Below are 14,785 nucleotides of genomic sequence, written 5' to 3'. Positions count from 1 at the left end.
CAAACAACTTCTCCTGAACCAGCCCACTCATCTGCCACAGAGCAGCTCTTCCTTCTGATACAAACCGCATGGCCTCGCTCGAAGTCCGACGAAATATTACAATATGAAAGAGAAACGAGGTGTTAATAAAACAAAGGTCAAGAAGGCAATGCCCCGGATGTGCAATGCCTCAGAGAGTTCAGCAACTTCATCATGGCTGGGTATGATTTGTCGTATGCGCGTCGTTGTCGTCGTCGTCGAAATCTGAGGTATACTTGCGTGGTCGCGCGGTACGCTTCGAGATGTCCTGGGGTGTGAATGAGAGAACCCGACTTGGTTTCTATTTCTTCCGTGCGAATCGCTTGTTGAGTAGAGCGAGAACCTTTGACACATCAAACTGGACGTATTCGAGGTCCAGATCGTCCTGACCGTCTTTTTGCATTTCGAGCAGGTCGTCCAGTTTCAAGTCGAGCTCAAGGAGACCACGGGCACGCCCTATGAGAAGGTTAGTTTCCAGGAAGGGCTGAGCAGGTGAAACAGTAAACTCACCTTTGTAATGCAGACTGATGACAAACGTGCCTGCAAGTGGACTTCGAAACATGAAGAAGATATTACCTCTCCGATTTTCCGGAACATTGCTTCTCGTAATAACACCGTCTTTCTCCAGCTGGGCGTGGGTGAATTTGTACGGTCCGAGTTCCCGGACTTTTTCAGCCTTGCCCCGTCTTGTACCCTCGGACTGGCTTCTAACATTGTGCAAGTAATTCTTGTACGTGTCGAGTTGTGATAGGAGATATGCGTTGTGGTCTCGAATCGTCTTATAAACATCTTCCAACTTGGCCGTCTCTTCCAGCACCTTCTCCTTCAAAGAGCCGAGATGAGCCAGTTCTTGCTCGACTTCGTCTCGAAGAACGGCATAATCATCTGCGCGATCAATGGCTCCCATTTCAGAGAGTTGAGTTAAGAGTTCCATGCATCTGATGCCTTTGCGCACCATGACAGCATCGTTCTTCAGTGTTCCTGCCGCCTCTGCGACGCGGTCGAGACGGAGCGGTCGACGCACGGCAGTGGCATTCTGCGGCAGGCTTCGCATGATCTGTACAAAAGTGCTCTTTGCCTCCATGAAGAAAACCTCCTCTTGTGTAATGTCCAATGCGTGAGTTAGATCATCGAATGAAGTCTCCCATTTGCTATACAGTGGTAGGGTGATGGCCCGGTTGTCTTTTCTGGGAAGTTGAGGAGGAGCCGGACCGAGCTCCTGCAAGAGGATTCCTAGATGGGAAGATGGATCTTTGGCCAACTCTGTACTATGCTTCTCAAGCAAAGCATGAGTCGCGTAGACCTCGTTCAAGCTGATTTGCAGCTCCAGGTCTCGCTTCGACAGCGCCACATAGTTGTCCATCTCCAAACTCTCATAAAAATCCTGAACTTCACAAAGGTCTAGCATGAATTTGTTGCAACGATCCTTGTTCCTTTGAATGAAAGGTTGCAACTTGGCCATGTACGGTTCCTTGGCATATGATGGTTTGTTGGCTAGATTTTGCAACATCTTAGCAATGTATGTGAGTGTACGTTTCGGCTTCTCCTCGGGCACCCTCTCAATCAACATGTAAGATTTTGGGGTAACGATGGCGGGATTGATGAAGCGCAAGAAGAAAAATCCACCAATGAGGGTGCAAATCGCCTGGTCTTGAGCGTCAGGGTATTTGCGGCGGGAAAGGTTCCGAATTTGTTTGCAAATCCACCGAATGCCATATGGAGTGTCCTCGAGGCACTCGATAATGGCGGACAGGAATCCTTCGGCAATCTCAGTCAGCATCTTGAGACGTGGTGCAATAATGGCTTGCACTTGAACATTCTCTGCTGCAAATTCGGCAGTTACAGACCTTGGCAGGTCTTCTGGGAGAGTGCCGGTGTCGTCTTCGATTTGTTTGACCATGGCTTCGTAGACTTTGAGAGGGTTAATTTCGAGGTCGACATCGCTCAGCTCAGTCAGAGAGTTGATCTTCTCGGCCAGAACCTCTTTGAGAAAACTCTGGCCAGGACCCCTTCGGGTGTACGTGGTCATCATTCTCGACACCGGGGTGTTCTGCCGAAGTAGTGAGGAATATTCCGGGGTCGTTTCGAATTGATGTGTCAACACCGACTGGAACATGGTCAACAGAAGATGTTCTTCCCGGCTTTCGTACTGATTTCCATATATCGTGAACATGACCGTCTGTAGCAGGGAGTCGATCTCGGCCATGGTAACCAATCGACATAGATGAGCAATGTGCCTGGGTTCTGACTGAAGCATAAATAAAAGATTGCCGTATTTTTGAGTCTTTTCGTCGTTTGGAAACGAGCCTTCCTGAAGTTCAGCTGCTTCATCGAGATGGCTAGCGACTTCGTTTTGCTGTAGCAGTGGTTAAACATTGGACACAGGTCACTCTGCCCGGACCATGGAACGTACCTCTTCCAAGGCCATCCGATTTTGGATCAAAAGCGCAATTCTCGAATCGAGATAGCGAACATCCTTCTCCAGGACGAAATTCTTTTTGGATTGGTTTGAGATCTTCACTTTCAGGTCTCGAAGTGTCCGTTGTGCCCTGGCCAAGTCGTCGCTGATTTCCAAATCTTTATCTTTTGCGCTCATGCTAGCATACAAGGCTGTCATGCTAACACGCTTGCTTTGTCTCAAGGATCGCGCGCCATCGTGGCTCGAGTAGGTATTTTGACGGCTGACGGGTTCGAAGGAGGAATTAGTCGAGGTCGAGCCTCGTGATGCTGGTTGAAGCATGGTTGCGACTGACATATCGCCCGTCTTGCTGCGACGTGATCTTGAGCGTTCTTTTGCGCTGGACACACGTCTGGGGACGTCGGAGCGAAGTTGAGAGCTCATCTACTCAGCAGCACCGGTGGACGGATTCAAGAGCAAATTTGTATTTGCAACCCTCCGGGTGGGGATGATTGTGACGTTGGACGTGTTTCAGAATGGGCCGCAGGTCATCCGGGTCTTTGGATGCACAACCCTTTTCTGGGCCGAATGTAAACAGGCTGGATTGCAAATGCGAATGCACCAGGTGGTTTCCAGGATTATTGGTGTTGATTTGAACAGGTGCCCGAGCCAATGCGACCAGCGCGAGAGCAATACAATTATGTTTTTCTTCCCTCCTGACAAGGTTCGACGAACGTAGCAGAAGGCTCCACCCCAGAAATATTACAGATATTCGGACGACGCAATGTGGCCAGGCAGAGATTTTCGAAGAACTGGCGGGGTGATGTTCAGCAAGAAGGAGGTGTGGGCGGTTGGATTGGGTGTGCAGCGCAGAGTGACCGACTACGCTGACGATCCTTCTGCGGCTCGACGAGTATCAGCCGGATAGGGCGACAACGGGAAAAAATGGGTTTGTAGGAAGCGTGGAGGACGCTGGTTGGCGAGGTGAAGAAGATAAGAGAAACGGTAGGGAGCGAACAAAAGGGCGAGAATGGTTGTTCGAGCAGGAGTCAACGATCAGAAGTCAGGAACCAGGAACGGCAACGAACGAATGAGGAGAAGAAGGTGACTGGCGCAGCGATAGGAAGGATGGAGGGGGGGGAGCGTTGGATGGTGGAACTTGGTGCTTGGGAGCTGGGGATATTCAGGGCACGCTTGGCCAACAAAGCAGAGAAGGAGAGGAGAAAGTTGGACTCTGGAGGTGTGCTAGTGCCAGTGTGGTGTGGGACAAGTCCACAGTGGACACTCTACTCGCGTCGTTGGGCCGCTGGGTTCAGGGGTAAATCTCTAGACAGTCCCCTACGCTAGAACTCTAGAGGATTGGGCGCAGAGTCAAAAGCAGAGTCGAAAAGAGAGTCAAAAAAGAGAGATGCGAGATCAGCTTTGCGGATGAGCGGTTGGTACCCCCTGCACGCTGGCTGAACGCCAACCAGCGCCACGTTTGAATAGGACTGACCCCAACTAGCTACCCAAGTTAGTGACCTCGACTTTGGCTTGGGAGTTCCCGAGTTATCAAGGGCAGAAAGGAAGATAATTACGTATGTTAGGAATCAGCACTTAGTATCGCATTGTTTCCATCAGCCATAACTACAAAGCCGCTATAGCCATATCCAGTGCCGGCCTACGTCCCTCTTGGGCTGCGGTAACCTCTATCGCTGTATGCACGGCATTGTTCCAACTTGTCCTGCCCGTTGATCCCTTTCACTTTGTCTGGCTTCCTGTTCCACTCGAGACTTCCCCCTACAACCATGACAGCAGTCCCAGGTACTGGGTAATTTTGTACATTCTAGTTTGGTCGGCATTTTAATTTATCAATACCCATACATGGAAATGCTCATCGACGTCAGGGTCCTGCGACATGCAAGGAGACAAACCCCCCTCGTGAGAGCCCAACGCCAGGAACCGCCCAATAAAGTCGGGAGATGTCATCTCGTTGTCCACGCGCTCGGGCCTCACGTACACCCGGTCTCGCCTACCCAGCATCCTTCATTGTCAATGATTCCTTTTGAAAGAAAACGGTGTTCGAAATCAAGTCGGGTAGTCGATAGTCGCTGTCCACCCTGGTCTGGATGCCCGCCACTGTGCAAGAGGAGGTCTCGCTACAATTTTTGCGGAGCACTGAGCCTGCTATTGGATGATGATTGCTTCCGCCGCTTTTTGGTTTCACAGATCATCAACGGGGGCGTTGAACCGAGATTTAGTCAGTACACACTACGAGACGCTCAATGCCAAGGCTTCCTTTGGTGGTTTGGTGCCAGTTTCAAACGTCCCTGATTCCTCCCATGCTTTCTGGAGCACATCTCAAACACATTAGTTCACATTCAAACAAAAACAGCCTCTCCAAATACCCCAAGTCTTCGGACTTCCCTCGAACTCCTGGCAGGTGTTGTGGGGCCTGAAGCCTGGCCTCTCTTAGCTTCAAATGTGTCAGCTGCGTGGCGAATTGCCATAGCGAAGCCAAGTCGGCACTTTTTTCTTCTCGTCGGGTTATAGGTGGCTCGAGGCGCTTCGTCTGGTGGAATGATAATCGTGATTCTCGAAGTGCACAAAGCGATAGGATGAATCTGGCAGCCGACCCTCCATCGAAATTTTTGGACCGAGCTGAGGAAGCCAGAAGGCGCCTTCTCGATATTATCACGAGATTCAGTAATCCCGAGAAGAGGGCCTGACGTAATGCCGTGTAGCATGCAAGTAGACCTGAGATATCAAACACGGAGATGCTCTAGGGGCCTAAGTAGCAAGGTGCACATCACGACGCAGAAGACATGAGCCTTTGTGGCCACCAGGCTGTCATAGAACTTTGTCAATCAGAAGGGAACAAATCGAGATTTGACGAGTGACCGCACAGGCTGATCCGAGTCTGACGCAAGTAATTTGCTGGCAACAGATTTTGGTCTTTGTAGAGCTAGTCGGCCTTTGCTTGGAGGGCAGCGGTCGGATTTCCACACTGAGCATTTCAAAAGCGGGAGCAAGGACAGCGGATGGCAAGTTGTCATCTGATGACAGCAGGGAACAGATAGCTTAGAACGGAACATGTGCGATATGGAATACGAAATAGGGGTTGGTTCAAGTTCACCATGGTTGACAGGGGGCACTCGCCCACAAAGTACCCGAGCGCTATGTTAAAGTCACCCAGGTACTAGTACGGAACCTTCTGCCGAACTTGACTCTCTTGGCAGGTACCAGGTACGAAGTACGCGACATCACTCAATGGACTTAGGATATCATACTCAGGTGCACGCTCCGAGCTTCGTAATTTGTCAAACCTCTTGTCGTCATCTCCCATTTCCTCGAAGCCGTTGACACCGAGCTATTGAGGTTCCACGCGCACCCGGTTGGGAAAAAGTATATCAATGCAATGGCATCGAACGCCATAAAGTGATCTGAAGTTACACCAAACGCGGTTCGGGAAAAACAGGTTGAAACAATTCAAAGTTCATCTAGCTCACAATACTCCAGACCCAGATTGGCTCAGATAAGCGAATTTGTGACCTGTTCAGCTACCATGTGTTCTCGACTTCCGTTTTCCCTACCAACCTTCTGCGGGTACATACGCATAAGTACTTTTTCATCGGCATCAACTTTATTGACCTAGTCGAACTTGTGTCTCAAATTGTCGTATTTGCTCTCGGGATATTCCAGGCAATTCTTGACTTCCTCCAGTCGACTCGGCCCTCCACTATGTGTCAAGAAAGTCTCAATGAGGCTGCCGCCGCCTGTCGATTTGTCTCCACTACTCTCCCACCACATTCCGCCTCCAAGTCCATAGTCTCGGACAAAGCCCGCCTTTTGCGCCACCAATTCAGGTGTGTCGTAACTGATCATTGTTTTGGATGATGGACAATAACTCCAGCTTGCACCAATATGATGGTCATGATACTCAGTGCTGTCCGGCCTGGGGAGGGCTTTGTAGTCCCAGACTCCCTGCTCCCAACTTCCTTCACCTGTTCCGCTGTAAGTATGCCCTGGTCCGGATGTAGAGGCGAATGCTCGTCCGTACAAAGGCATTCCCAGAACAATCTTCGAAGGATGGACACCTTGCCTTGTGTAATGCTCAATGGCAGCCGCTGTGCTGAATGGCGTACATTCGGGATGAGACCTAGATGGGAACAGATTGGCTTGATGTCCTGTTCGTTGATCCCAAGACCCAGCAAAGTCATACGCCATTAGATTCCAAAAGTCTAAGAGGCGATCCATTTCGGCAATTCTCATCTTCTCAAAATTGGAGGGTCCAGCAGGGCACGCCACGGTCAAGTAGAATCGTGTTGGTTTTTGACGTTTGGCAGCAGCTGCATCGAGAGCACTTCTTGTTTCGTGTAACAATTTGACAAAGTCTTCAGCTTCGCTGTGATTTTTTGGATACTCCCAGTCGACATCGAGACCGTCAAAGCCAAGGTCCTCTAACAATCTCACTGCACTTTGTGCAAATCTTTTCCTGCCACTGTCGGTGCTAGCTGGTTGTGCAAAGTTGGAAGAATACGTCCAGCCCCCGATACTCAATAAGACTTTGAGATTGCGGTTCCGCTTCTTCTGAAGAAACAATTGTTTGACACAACCATACACATTGGTACCAGTATCATTCCAACTGTCACCATCATAGTGTTTGTCGGTATCTGACCAGGGATCTGTAAGATAGACCTCGCCGCTGTCAGGCCTCACATTGGCAAAGGCATAGAGGACATGGGTTATATTCTCGGCAGGGAGGTCCTGCGGGTGATGGTTGCGGCCGTATGGAGCCCAATTGACGTAGTAGACAACCGATCGAATTCCATGCCCGCCTCCCATTGTGAAGTCAAATTGCTCGGGGGTAAGTTGAGGCACAAACTGAGTCAAACCAAGATTCAAGCAGAGTAGAAAAACGAAGATGCGAACGAGGGAAAAAAGCATGCCAAGGGGGGGGGGGGGGGGGGGGGGTGTTGAAAGAGAGAAGATTGATATACTCAAGATGGGACCTCAGCTGTTGTCTCACAATTACGTCTGCCTGTGATGGGAGGTGGGCAACGCGTCTAGAACTTGGCGTAAGTTTTAAAAGCGGCAATCGCCAAAGGAGGCTGAGGCTGGTGGCTGTGCAGCTGTGGCTGGGAGTCCCGTTCGGGAAAATGTTTTACCCAATTTCCTCTCGCAACCTCGGATATCAGCCCTCAGTGATCTTTTCTCCTTCACCCTCCTTCCACCTGTGATTCTTCCATCCTCTTCTGCCTCAGAATGCCTCTTGAAGTCCTCTTCTTTGGCGCCGGTGCGATCGGAGCTTTTTACGCCTCTCGCGTCGCTCTCAATCCAGACACCAATGTCTCCGTGGTCTGTCGCTCAAACTATTCCGCGGTCAAAGCCAATGGCTTCCAGGTAGCCTCCCCACAGTACGGCGACTACACGTGGACGCCGACACGCACCTTCAATTCTCCTGAGTCTGTCCGTCAAAGCGGAGTCAAATGGGACTTCGTTGTGGTCAGCACCAAAGCATTGCCCAATGTCTCGGATGACTCCAAACTCCTCGAAGGTTTGATATCCGCGCAAACAGCGGTCGTGTTAATCCAGAACGGTCTCGGAGTGGAACAGCCTTACGCCCAGAGATTTTCCGACTCCTCTATCCTAAGTGCCGTCACTGTGGCCTCTGCAGCACAGCCTTCGAGTGGCCATATCAAACATAACCGCTGGACACGGATAAACGTAGGACCGTTCTTCTCAGACTCTCAGACTTCCTCGTCAGAGTTGAAAGCAAAAGCCGCGGCACAGAACAAAACTTTCGTCGACCTCTTGCTCAAAGGCGGAATCAAAGATGCCATCGCCGACACTCACGAGAAGCTCCAATTGGTCCGCTGGCACAAGATCGCCATCAACGCGGCCTTTAATCCATCTGCCGTGCTATCGGGGGGATCCACAAACCAAGCCATGGCGCTAGACTCGGAGCTCTACGTCCATCTTAAAGGGGTGATGGATGAAGTGCTCATCACGGCGCCGAAGGTCGTGGGGAAAGCGTTCCCCAAGGAGTTCGCGACGGCGGAAGCCATTCTACGATCTACGCAGAGAAATAAAAGTGGCAGCAAACCGAGCATGCTTCTTGACTGGGAAAGTGGAAAGCAAATGGAGATGGAAGTCATCCTGGGCAACCCAATACGACTGGCAAGGGAAAAAGGATGCGAGATGCCTCGGATGCAGAGCTTGTATGCGCTGCTAAAGATGAAGGAGAAGCTAAGAGAGGAGGAGAACGCGAAAAGAGGGTGGAGAATTTGATATTAACATCTTTTCTTCGTGAATACCCTATGGCAACTCGTCAATACGTTGACATCGTCGCCTTACAAGCAATCGAGGATCAGTCAAGTCGAAACGACGCAAGGTCCGGAGAGCAAGACGAGCTCCAGCCTTCCCAACTATCCTGCACAAACAGAGACATGTCATCGAGCGTTCAACTGCTTTCACCCTCGCCTGCCAACTACCGCCTTAGCTCACATTTATTCCTGGGTCTTCCGGGATCAAGCAATACAACGCACAAGTTCTCGACGATAGAACGGAGATCCCTCAAACAGCAGAGGGACAACGACCACCACGGGTGGATACACGTGTGGAAACAAAAAGCTCACGTCGCGGCTCAAGTTGGCTTGGATTTGACAAGCGATGAAAATGAGGACATAAACTAGACGGTATGAATGGCAAAGACATCAGAATACTTGGAAATCAAATCGATCGAATCCAATCAAGGATTTAATGAAGACCAATCAACATCCGACAGGATTGATCCTCTGAAGACATGCATCTCCCTGTTGCGAGATTGTTTTCCAGACCCCTTTCGCCCGTCGGTATCCTTATGTTTATGGTTACGATAGCTTGCCCGGTTCCTCAGTCTCTCCTTTTCCTGCTTAACCCTCTTTAAATCTTTCACGTCATACACCAAGCCCTCGTTCAAACCCCATTCCACCAACCTTTACGGGAGCCGTCATCGATCACAGACAGTACTGCACTGTCCTACACGCCAACGGGGCAATATCCTCAACATAATGTATCCGTCCCTCGGTTCCTTAGTAGAATGGTCGATACCAACAAAGGGACCATTATCAAGCAGGTAGCCAATACCTCCGTTCCAATCCTCTTCCATCTATCGCTCACCAGCCTCTGAGCCCATTGCAGAGAGACACCCATGATCCCTCCGGCCCCCTTTCAAACATTTGCGCTACTAGCTCAAACTCCCCACCTCAATCAACCTTATCTTTACAAAGCTACCCTTCACTCGGCTTCCACTCTTTTTGGTTCTCGTCACTCAACACCCCCACCAGAATCAAAATGATGTCATCGTTCAACGGCACGGTGGCGTCCGCGTTACTTTCGCAAGTACAACAGAAAGACCTGCGGGGAGAGTGGCCTCAATGTGTGGCGTGGTCGAGGTACGTGGTTATGATGGAGGTGTTGATTGTGGGGTCCAGGGTGCATTGCTCAAGTACCAAAACAAAACAAGTGAGGGATAAGATGGGATAAAGATGGGGTGGAGAGAAAAACGTACGGGGTGGAAGAAGGAAAAGGGGAAACGGACGAGGAAGATGAAAGGAAGGTAGAGGGAGAAAGAAGATGGAAGAGGACAAGAATGAAAAATTAGGGAAAAGGGAAGAGGAGAGAAGAGATCGGAGTCGGAGGGGGAGGTGGAGTGATGGAGGAAATGGAGCAAACTGTGTCAAGGTTCGAATAGAAGACGACAAAAGTCTGGTGAGGATGAGACGACTAGACGAGTAGAAGAGTAGATATACCATCGACCTGATGTGTACCATAGGCAATCAATATATAGCGAAAATCAAGTATAGGGAACTGTTCATGAAGACGAAATTAATACCGGTAGTGATACACACGAGCGCAGTCCGACGGTCGGGAAAACTTCAGGCGTCTAGGGATGGATGCTATTGGCTGGATTATGACGGATATGGTGAAAGGACGGGAACTTTTCGGTCCTCCCTTTCTCCTCAATTCATTCTGATCCAATGAATCGGGGCCTCCTTGGGCCACCGCCAATGGAAATAGTTTGGTCAGGAAACGTAACTCTTCGACCTTCTTCCCAGCCGATCGCATACAGGCATGGCGAAGTGGCCGTTCGGGCAGTATATGTTCAAGCCTTGAATCCCTAAGTAGCTGTAGGTATCAGAGTCCAGATTCTCTCCGGCCATCCCGTCTTCGTTCGCTGAAAAGTCCCAATTTCGGCTTCAAATGTCGTCGCCGGATTTGAGATATTTCGACGAGACCGATTCATCCGGAGAACTTGAATGACGAGTGTCAGTGGATATTTATGGCCCGTTGCAAGGAGATTGATTCAACGCAAAATCGGTATGGAAGCTAACGCGGAAATTCCAGAAGCGTAGTTGGGAGCTGGTACGGTTCAGTATTGATGCATACAGACAAGCCTTGCGTTTGGCTGTAGCTCGATCTCGACGTCTGCGGGTGGACAAAGCTGCTTTGGAATGTAGTGCCATGTTGATGTTAGCTTCTCACATCTGCCAGGTCTCTTCGGCGCTCGTGATAAAGTGGTGCCAGACCAACATTCATTCGCTCTGATTGAACAATCATCTCATACTCATTTTCCCTGCGATGGAGACTTTGGATCCGCGGCAACTTCTGTCGTTGGCACAATCGAACTAGTGAACCATGAGCTCGCAACCAACGTTGCTCCAACAGTCCACGCCGGTAACCAGATGCATAAAACGCCAATGGGCACGCTCCAACTACCCCATACATTCCAACCAAAGGCAAACTGTTCTAACCGGTCCATCAATGCGTTATCTCTCCCCAGGACAAGGAAGGCATATCCACCAAATCCAGCCGCTAGGCCCATTGGACTCATAATGACAAGAATCAAATATTGAAGGAATGCCAACGCATTTCTGCTAGGAGTTCGGCCCATAAAGGCAAGCGGCATACAGATGATACCGAGGAACATGCTGAGACTGAAGTTCAAAGTGGCAAGGACTGTCAAGAATAGGCCCAGCAACAATAAACTTAGCGATTTGATGAGAAGGTATTGTTCATTCGTGGGTGCAGAAAGTGCGGGGAGAGTAGTATTGTTGGGCATCTCTGCAAATGCTGATGCAAGGATGATAGGCGCGACCAAGAGAAATATTGTCAGCAGGGTAAATGTCGAAGGCATAGCTCCCAGGCATAACGACCTTAGGAGATATAACGGGATGAATGACGCCAAATGAATTGTAGTCAACAGTGCAACTGGAAAGACAAGTTGCCTGTCGATTGGTTTGAATTCGATCCTTGACGGGCTCTTGACGGATGATGGTGTCCGCGCTTGGGGGGAGGTCGTCTTTTCCGTCGAACCATTTCCCACTGGCTCACGAGAGACGACTGTTGTCTTCTCGACTATTTGGTAGCCGCTCAACACCCAGAGGTAAATTGCCATGATAGTATAAGCCGCAGCTAAAGTCATGGCACTGGGAAGGTAAGAGCCAATACTCACAAATCGATTGGACTGCATCAACAAGTAGAAGAAAAAGCTTTGATGAAGCTTCTCCAGTAGATTGTTAAGACTTCGGCAAATGCTTTCAATTGTCCTTCCAAAGGCCATTTCATCTTGCCAACCTTGATCGATCGCAGTCAAAGTGATGGCATCAATGTGGTAAGTCATAAAGCTAGAGTGAGGGCCAGAAGCAAGACCCAAAGCCTGAGATGACATGCCACGCACAAGTGTTTGAAGGCGAGCGGGGTAAGAGCTTCGACTGTCATGTTGGGTGTAGGTGTGCTGAAATTGAATTGAAGTTCGGATTCCCATTTGTCCCGATGCAATGGAAACAGCTGTATTGATGAGGTCGAGATTGGGAAGGGCTCCGTTAATGCCATCGTAGGCAACATGAAGAGTTTCAAATCGATGTTCGAACGGATAGTCGACGCAAACCGCGCCTTGAAGAGCGCCAGATTTGAGTGGTAGATCTTGAACATGGTCCGGATCATGTGTTGAATGGTATGCATCAATCCATGCCTGAGGTCCAGCGGTACTGTCAGGGGTGACTAGGAATATAATGTCTTTGGACCAAAGGGACCATCGCTTGAAATATCTTGACAGTGAGACGAGGAGTGGTACACCGTTGACATTGGATACATTGTCGATATTCTTGAGAGCTGCGACTAGCACAATAGCTTCTGTGCCATCTCCCCGTGGGGCATGAAGCACAGCATAGACGTTCTCCCCGTCATATGTTCGGCCAGACGAGGTGTAGGAGTATCGTTGTTTCGCCGTCTTTAGTCCCGCATTACGGAACAGCTCTTGTATCTTCGCACTTCTCTTGTCTTGCGCAGTCTGTTTCTCTTCTGTATTCAATGTTGAGTTGTCGGTAGAGGTCAGGATAGGCTCCAGAACCGTAGCCAATTCATGTCGATATGCTCGAAAGACATTCTGTTCGCTTCCACCAAAGTAGGTATGCACTTGACCGGGCAAGAGCGCGTTTTCGGAGATGTATGTCTGCCGCGAGTACTCATTGAAGGGCAAGAGGAGGATCCAAACAATACCACCGAGTATGCAGAGCAAAGACAAATATGGAGGTACTCGCAGGAGTCGCGGGTCGTCCTTGCGCAGTTTTGAAATGAGGTTCCCTGAGGCACATCTTAGTCTTCATGAGACTCACGGACGAGAAAGAAGTTTCTTACGGATCAGACCCATCTTAACCTCGCTCAGCCAGTTTGAGCTTCACGGCAAGGTACCCTCCCTCAAATACAAAATGTCGCAGAGAGTAGTGTTTGGAGGAGGAATCTGTGCTTGACCGAAGATTACCCGCAGCTCTGAGCTGAATCACGCAATTAGAATCGTGTCCATAACTCGACAGAAATTAGATAGATTACGACAGTTGTCTCGTAGTATCATCTCAGCACAGCTGGGAGCCCCAACCAGCTATATATGCACATGACATCCCTTTTGATCCCAATCCAAGCGCATCCAGATTCAGTCATACAATGCGACCACTTGCCCGCCAAAACATCATGCTAGAGACTCGTGGTCAAATTCAAGGTCCAAAAATGCTCGCACTCATGGTCCAAGCCTCTGGCCCTGCCCATTCCCTCCGACCCAACCTAATCCAATAGGATTCATATGTTCACCCTGGCCACTGGTCGAGCTTGTAGGCAGAACACCATAACGGCCGTATGTTTTCTGATCCACGGAGACATAATGCGGTAACCTTCCCAACAGGTTGAGTTTTCCTTCGATCCAGCGAAGGGCTTTCTCCGGAGGGGCAAGGAAACGAATATAACCTAGGCCCCCTGATTGATTCTGGGTCAGTCCATTGATCAGGGGAATTGAGTTAAAGAGAATGGAAGTGCGAAAGAAATTTGGAATTTTTACAGAGATAACCGGTGACGCTGCCACTCAAATGGCCGAGAAAGGAAGTGTTTGGGATCAAAACGGAGGTGACCACCAGGATCGCCAAGGGCCATATCCAGGTGGGAATCTTTTGACCGGAAATCCTTTCCAGAGAAAGCGAGTTAGTTTCAGACAGGACTCAGGAGGAGCTCGCTTCAATCAAGAAGTGGGATGGAAAAACGGATCCACATACTCGATATACGGGTTCTCCTTGTATGTCTTGACGGCTTCGGCCGAGAGAAGAAGGAAAACCCATATGCTTGTCCGGGGGTCAGTTCTTCCTTGTTGTTTCGATCTTCGGAAATGGTGTGGATTTGTCCTACCTCGCACCAAGCACTGGAGTGTTGTCTTTCAGGATAACGCCATCCAGTAAGAGATAGAGTCCTGCTGGAATTTGGCCCAGCGCTGTAACGACAATTAGTAAACGTCTTCAACCGTTCTGTGAACAATCCAGTCTCTTTGATCTTCATCAACAGGGCAGGACTTACGGCCCAGAAAGAGAGCCACACTGTTCAATGTCCCCCACTCGGCTTCAAACCTTTCCAGCAGAGGCACGAGACACATAGTATCCATCAACATATGCCAAAACCCCATATGGATCAATGCGAACGTGTTGAATCTGTACATACTCCCGAGTCCAACCTCCTTGGGGTCTAACGAGCCCCATTGAGTTACACTCCAGACGGTCTGAAGTTCGAGAAGCCAGAAAGCGATAATGGCGGCGAGAATTAGGCGCGTGAACAGTGGAAGGCGGAGGATGTAGGAGCGCAAGCGGGAAGGGTTTATGAGGCGAGTTGGGAGAGGAAGATTTGATGTCGTTATTCTCGGTGATGCCATCGCTGTGGTTACTCAGCACCTGGTCGGGAAGAAATGATGGATCTCGTGCTCTGCTTTGACGCTGAGCGTTTGATAGGAGATGACAGGGTTGACTTGAAAATTTATGGAGTCTAGAAGTTGTGTCAGGATATTTTCATATTTAATGATTCCTCACGCGCCATCGT

At 49.7% G+C, this 14,785-nt stretch overlaps 4 protein-coding genes across 4 annotated transcripts; 1 reads left to right on the top strand and 3 right to left on the bottom strand.

Moving 5' to 3' along the window:
• Positions 1 to 319: 319 nt before the first annotated feature.
• Positions 320 to 2,758, bottom strand: Z518_10039 (uncharacterized protein; the record flags this gene model as incomplete). The annotated part of the gene is made up of 3 exons (XM_013412655.1): positions 320 to 474; positions 529 to 2,374; positions 2,432 to 2,758. The coding sequence occupies 3 exons, from the start codon at positions 2,756 to 2,758 to the stop codon at positions 320 to 322; spliced, it is 2,328 nt and encodes a 775-aa protein (XP_013268109.1).
• A 3,288-nt stretch (positions 2,759 to 6,046) lies between these two features.
• Positions 6,047 to 7,240, bottom strand: Z518_10038 (uncharacterized protein; the record flags this gene model as incomplete). The annotated part of the gene is made up of 1 exon (XM_013412654.1): positions 6,047 to 7,240. The coding sequence occupies one exon, from the start codon at positions 7,238 to 7,240 to the stop codon at positions 6,047 to 6,049; it is 1,194 nt and encodes a 397-aa protein (XP_013268108.1).
• A 420-nt stretch (positions 7,241 to 7,660) lies between these two features.
• Z518_10037 (uncharacterized protein) lies at positions 7,661 to 8,686 on the top strand (the record flags this gene model as incomplete). Its single annotated transcript, XM_013412653.1, has 1 exon — positions 7,661 to 8,686. The coding sequence occupies one exon, from the start codon at positions 7,661 to 7,663 to the stop codon at positions 8,684 to 8,686; it is 1,026 nt and encodes a 341-aa protein (XP_013268107.1).
• A 2,317-nt stretch (positions 8,687 to 11,003) lies between these two features.
• Z518_10036 (uncharacterized protein) lies at positions 11,004 to 14,621 on the bottom strand (the record flags this gene model as incomplete). Its single annotated transcript, XM_013412652.1, has 6 exons — positions 11,004 to 13,021; positions 13,496 to 13,684; positions 13,767 to 13,888; positions 13,978 to 14,043; positions 14,108 to 14,189; positions 14,273 to 14,621. 6 exons carry the CDS (start codon positions 14,619 to 14,621, stop codon positions 11,004 to 11,006), a joined length of 2,826 nt encoding a protein of 941 aa, XP_013268106.1.
• Positions 14,622 to 14,785: the final 164 nt, after the last annotated feature.

This window comes from Rhinocladiella mackenziei (assembly GCF_000835555.1).
Source record: "Rhinocladiella mackenziei CBS 650.93 unplaced genomic scaffold supercont1.8, whole genome shotgun sequence".
NCBI classification, from domain to species: domain Eukaryota; kingdom Fungi; phylum Ascomycota; class Eurotiomycetes; order Chaetothyriales; family Herpotrichiellaceae; genus Rhinocladiella; species Rhinocladiella mackenziei.
Note: the sequence above shows the minus strand (reverse complement) of the source record. Positions and strands in the feature narration are given on the sequence as shown.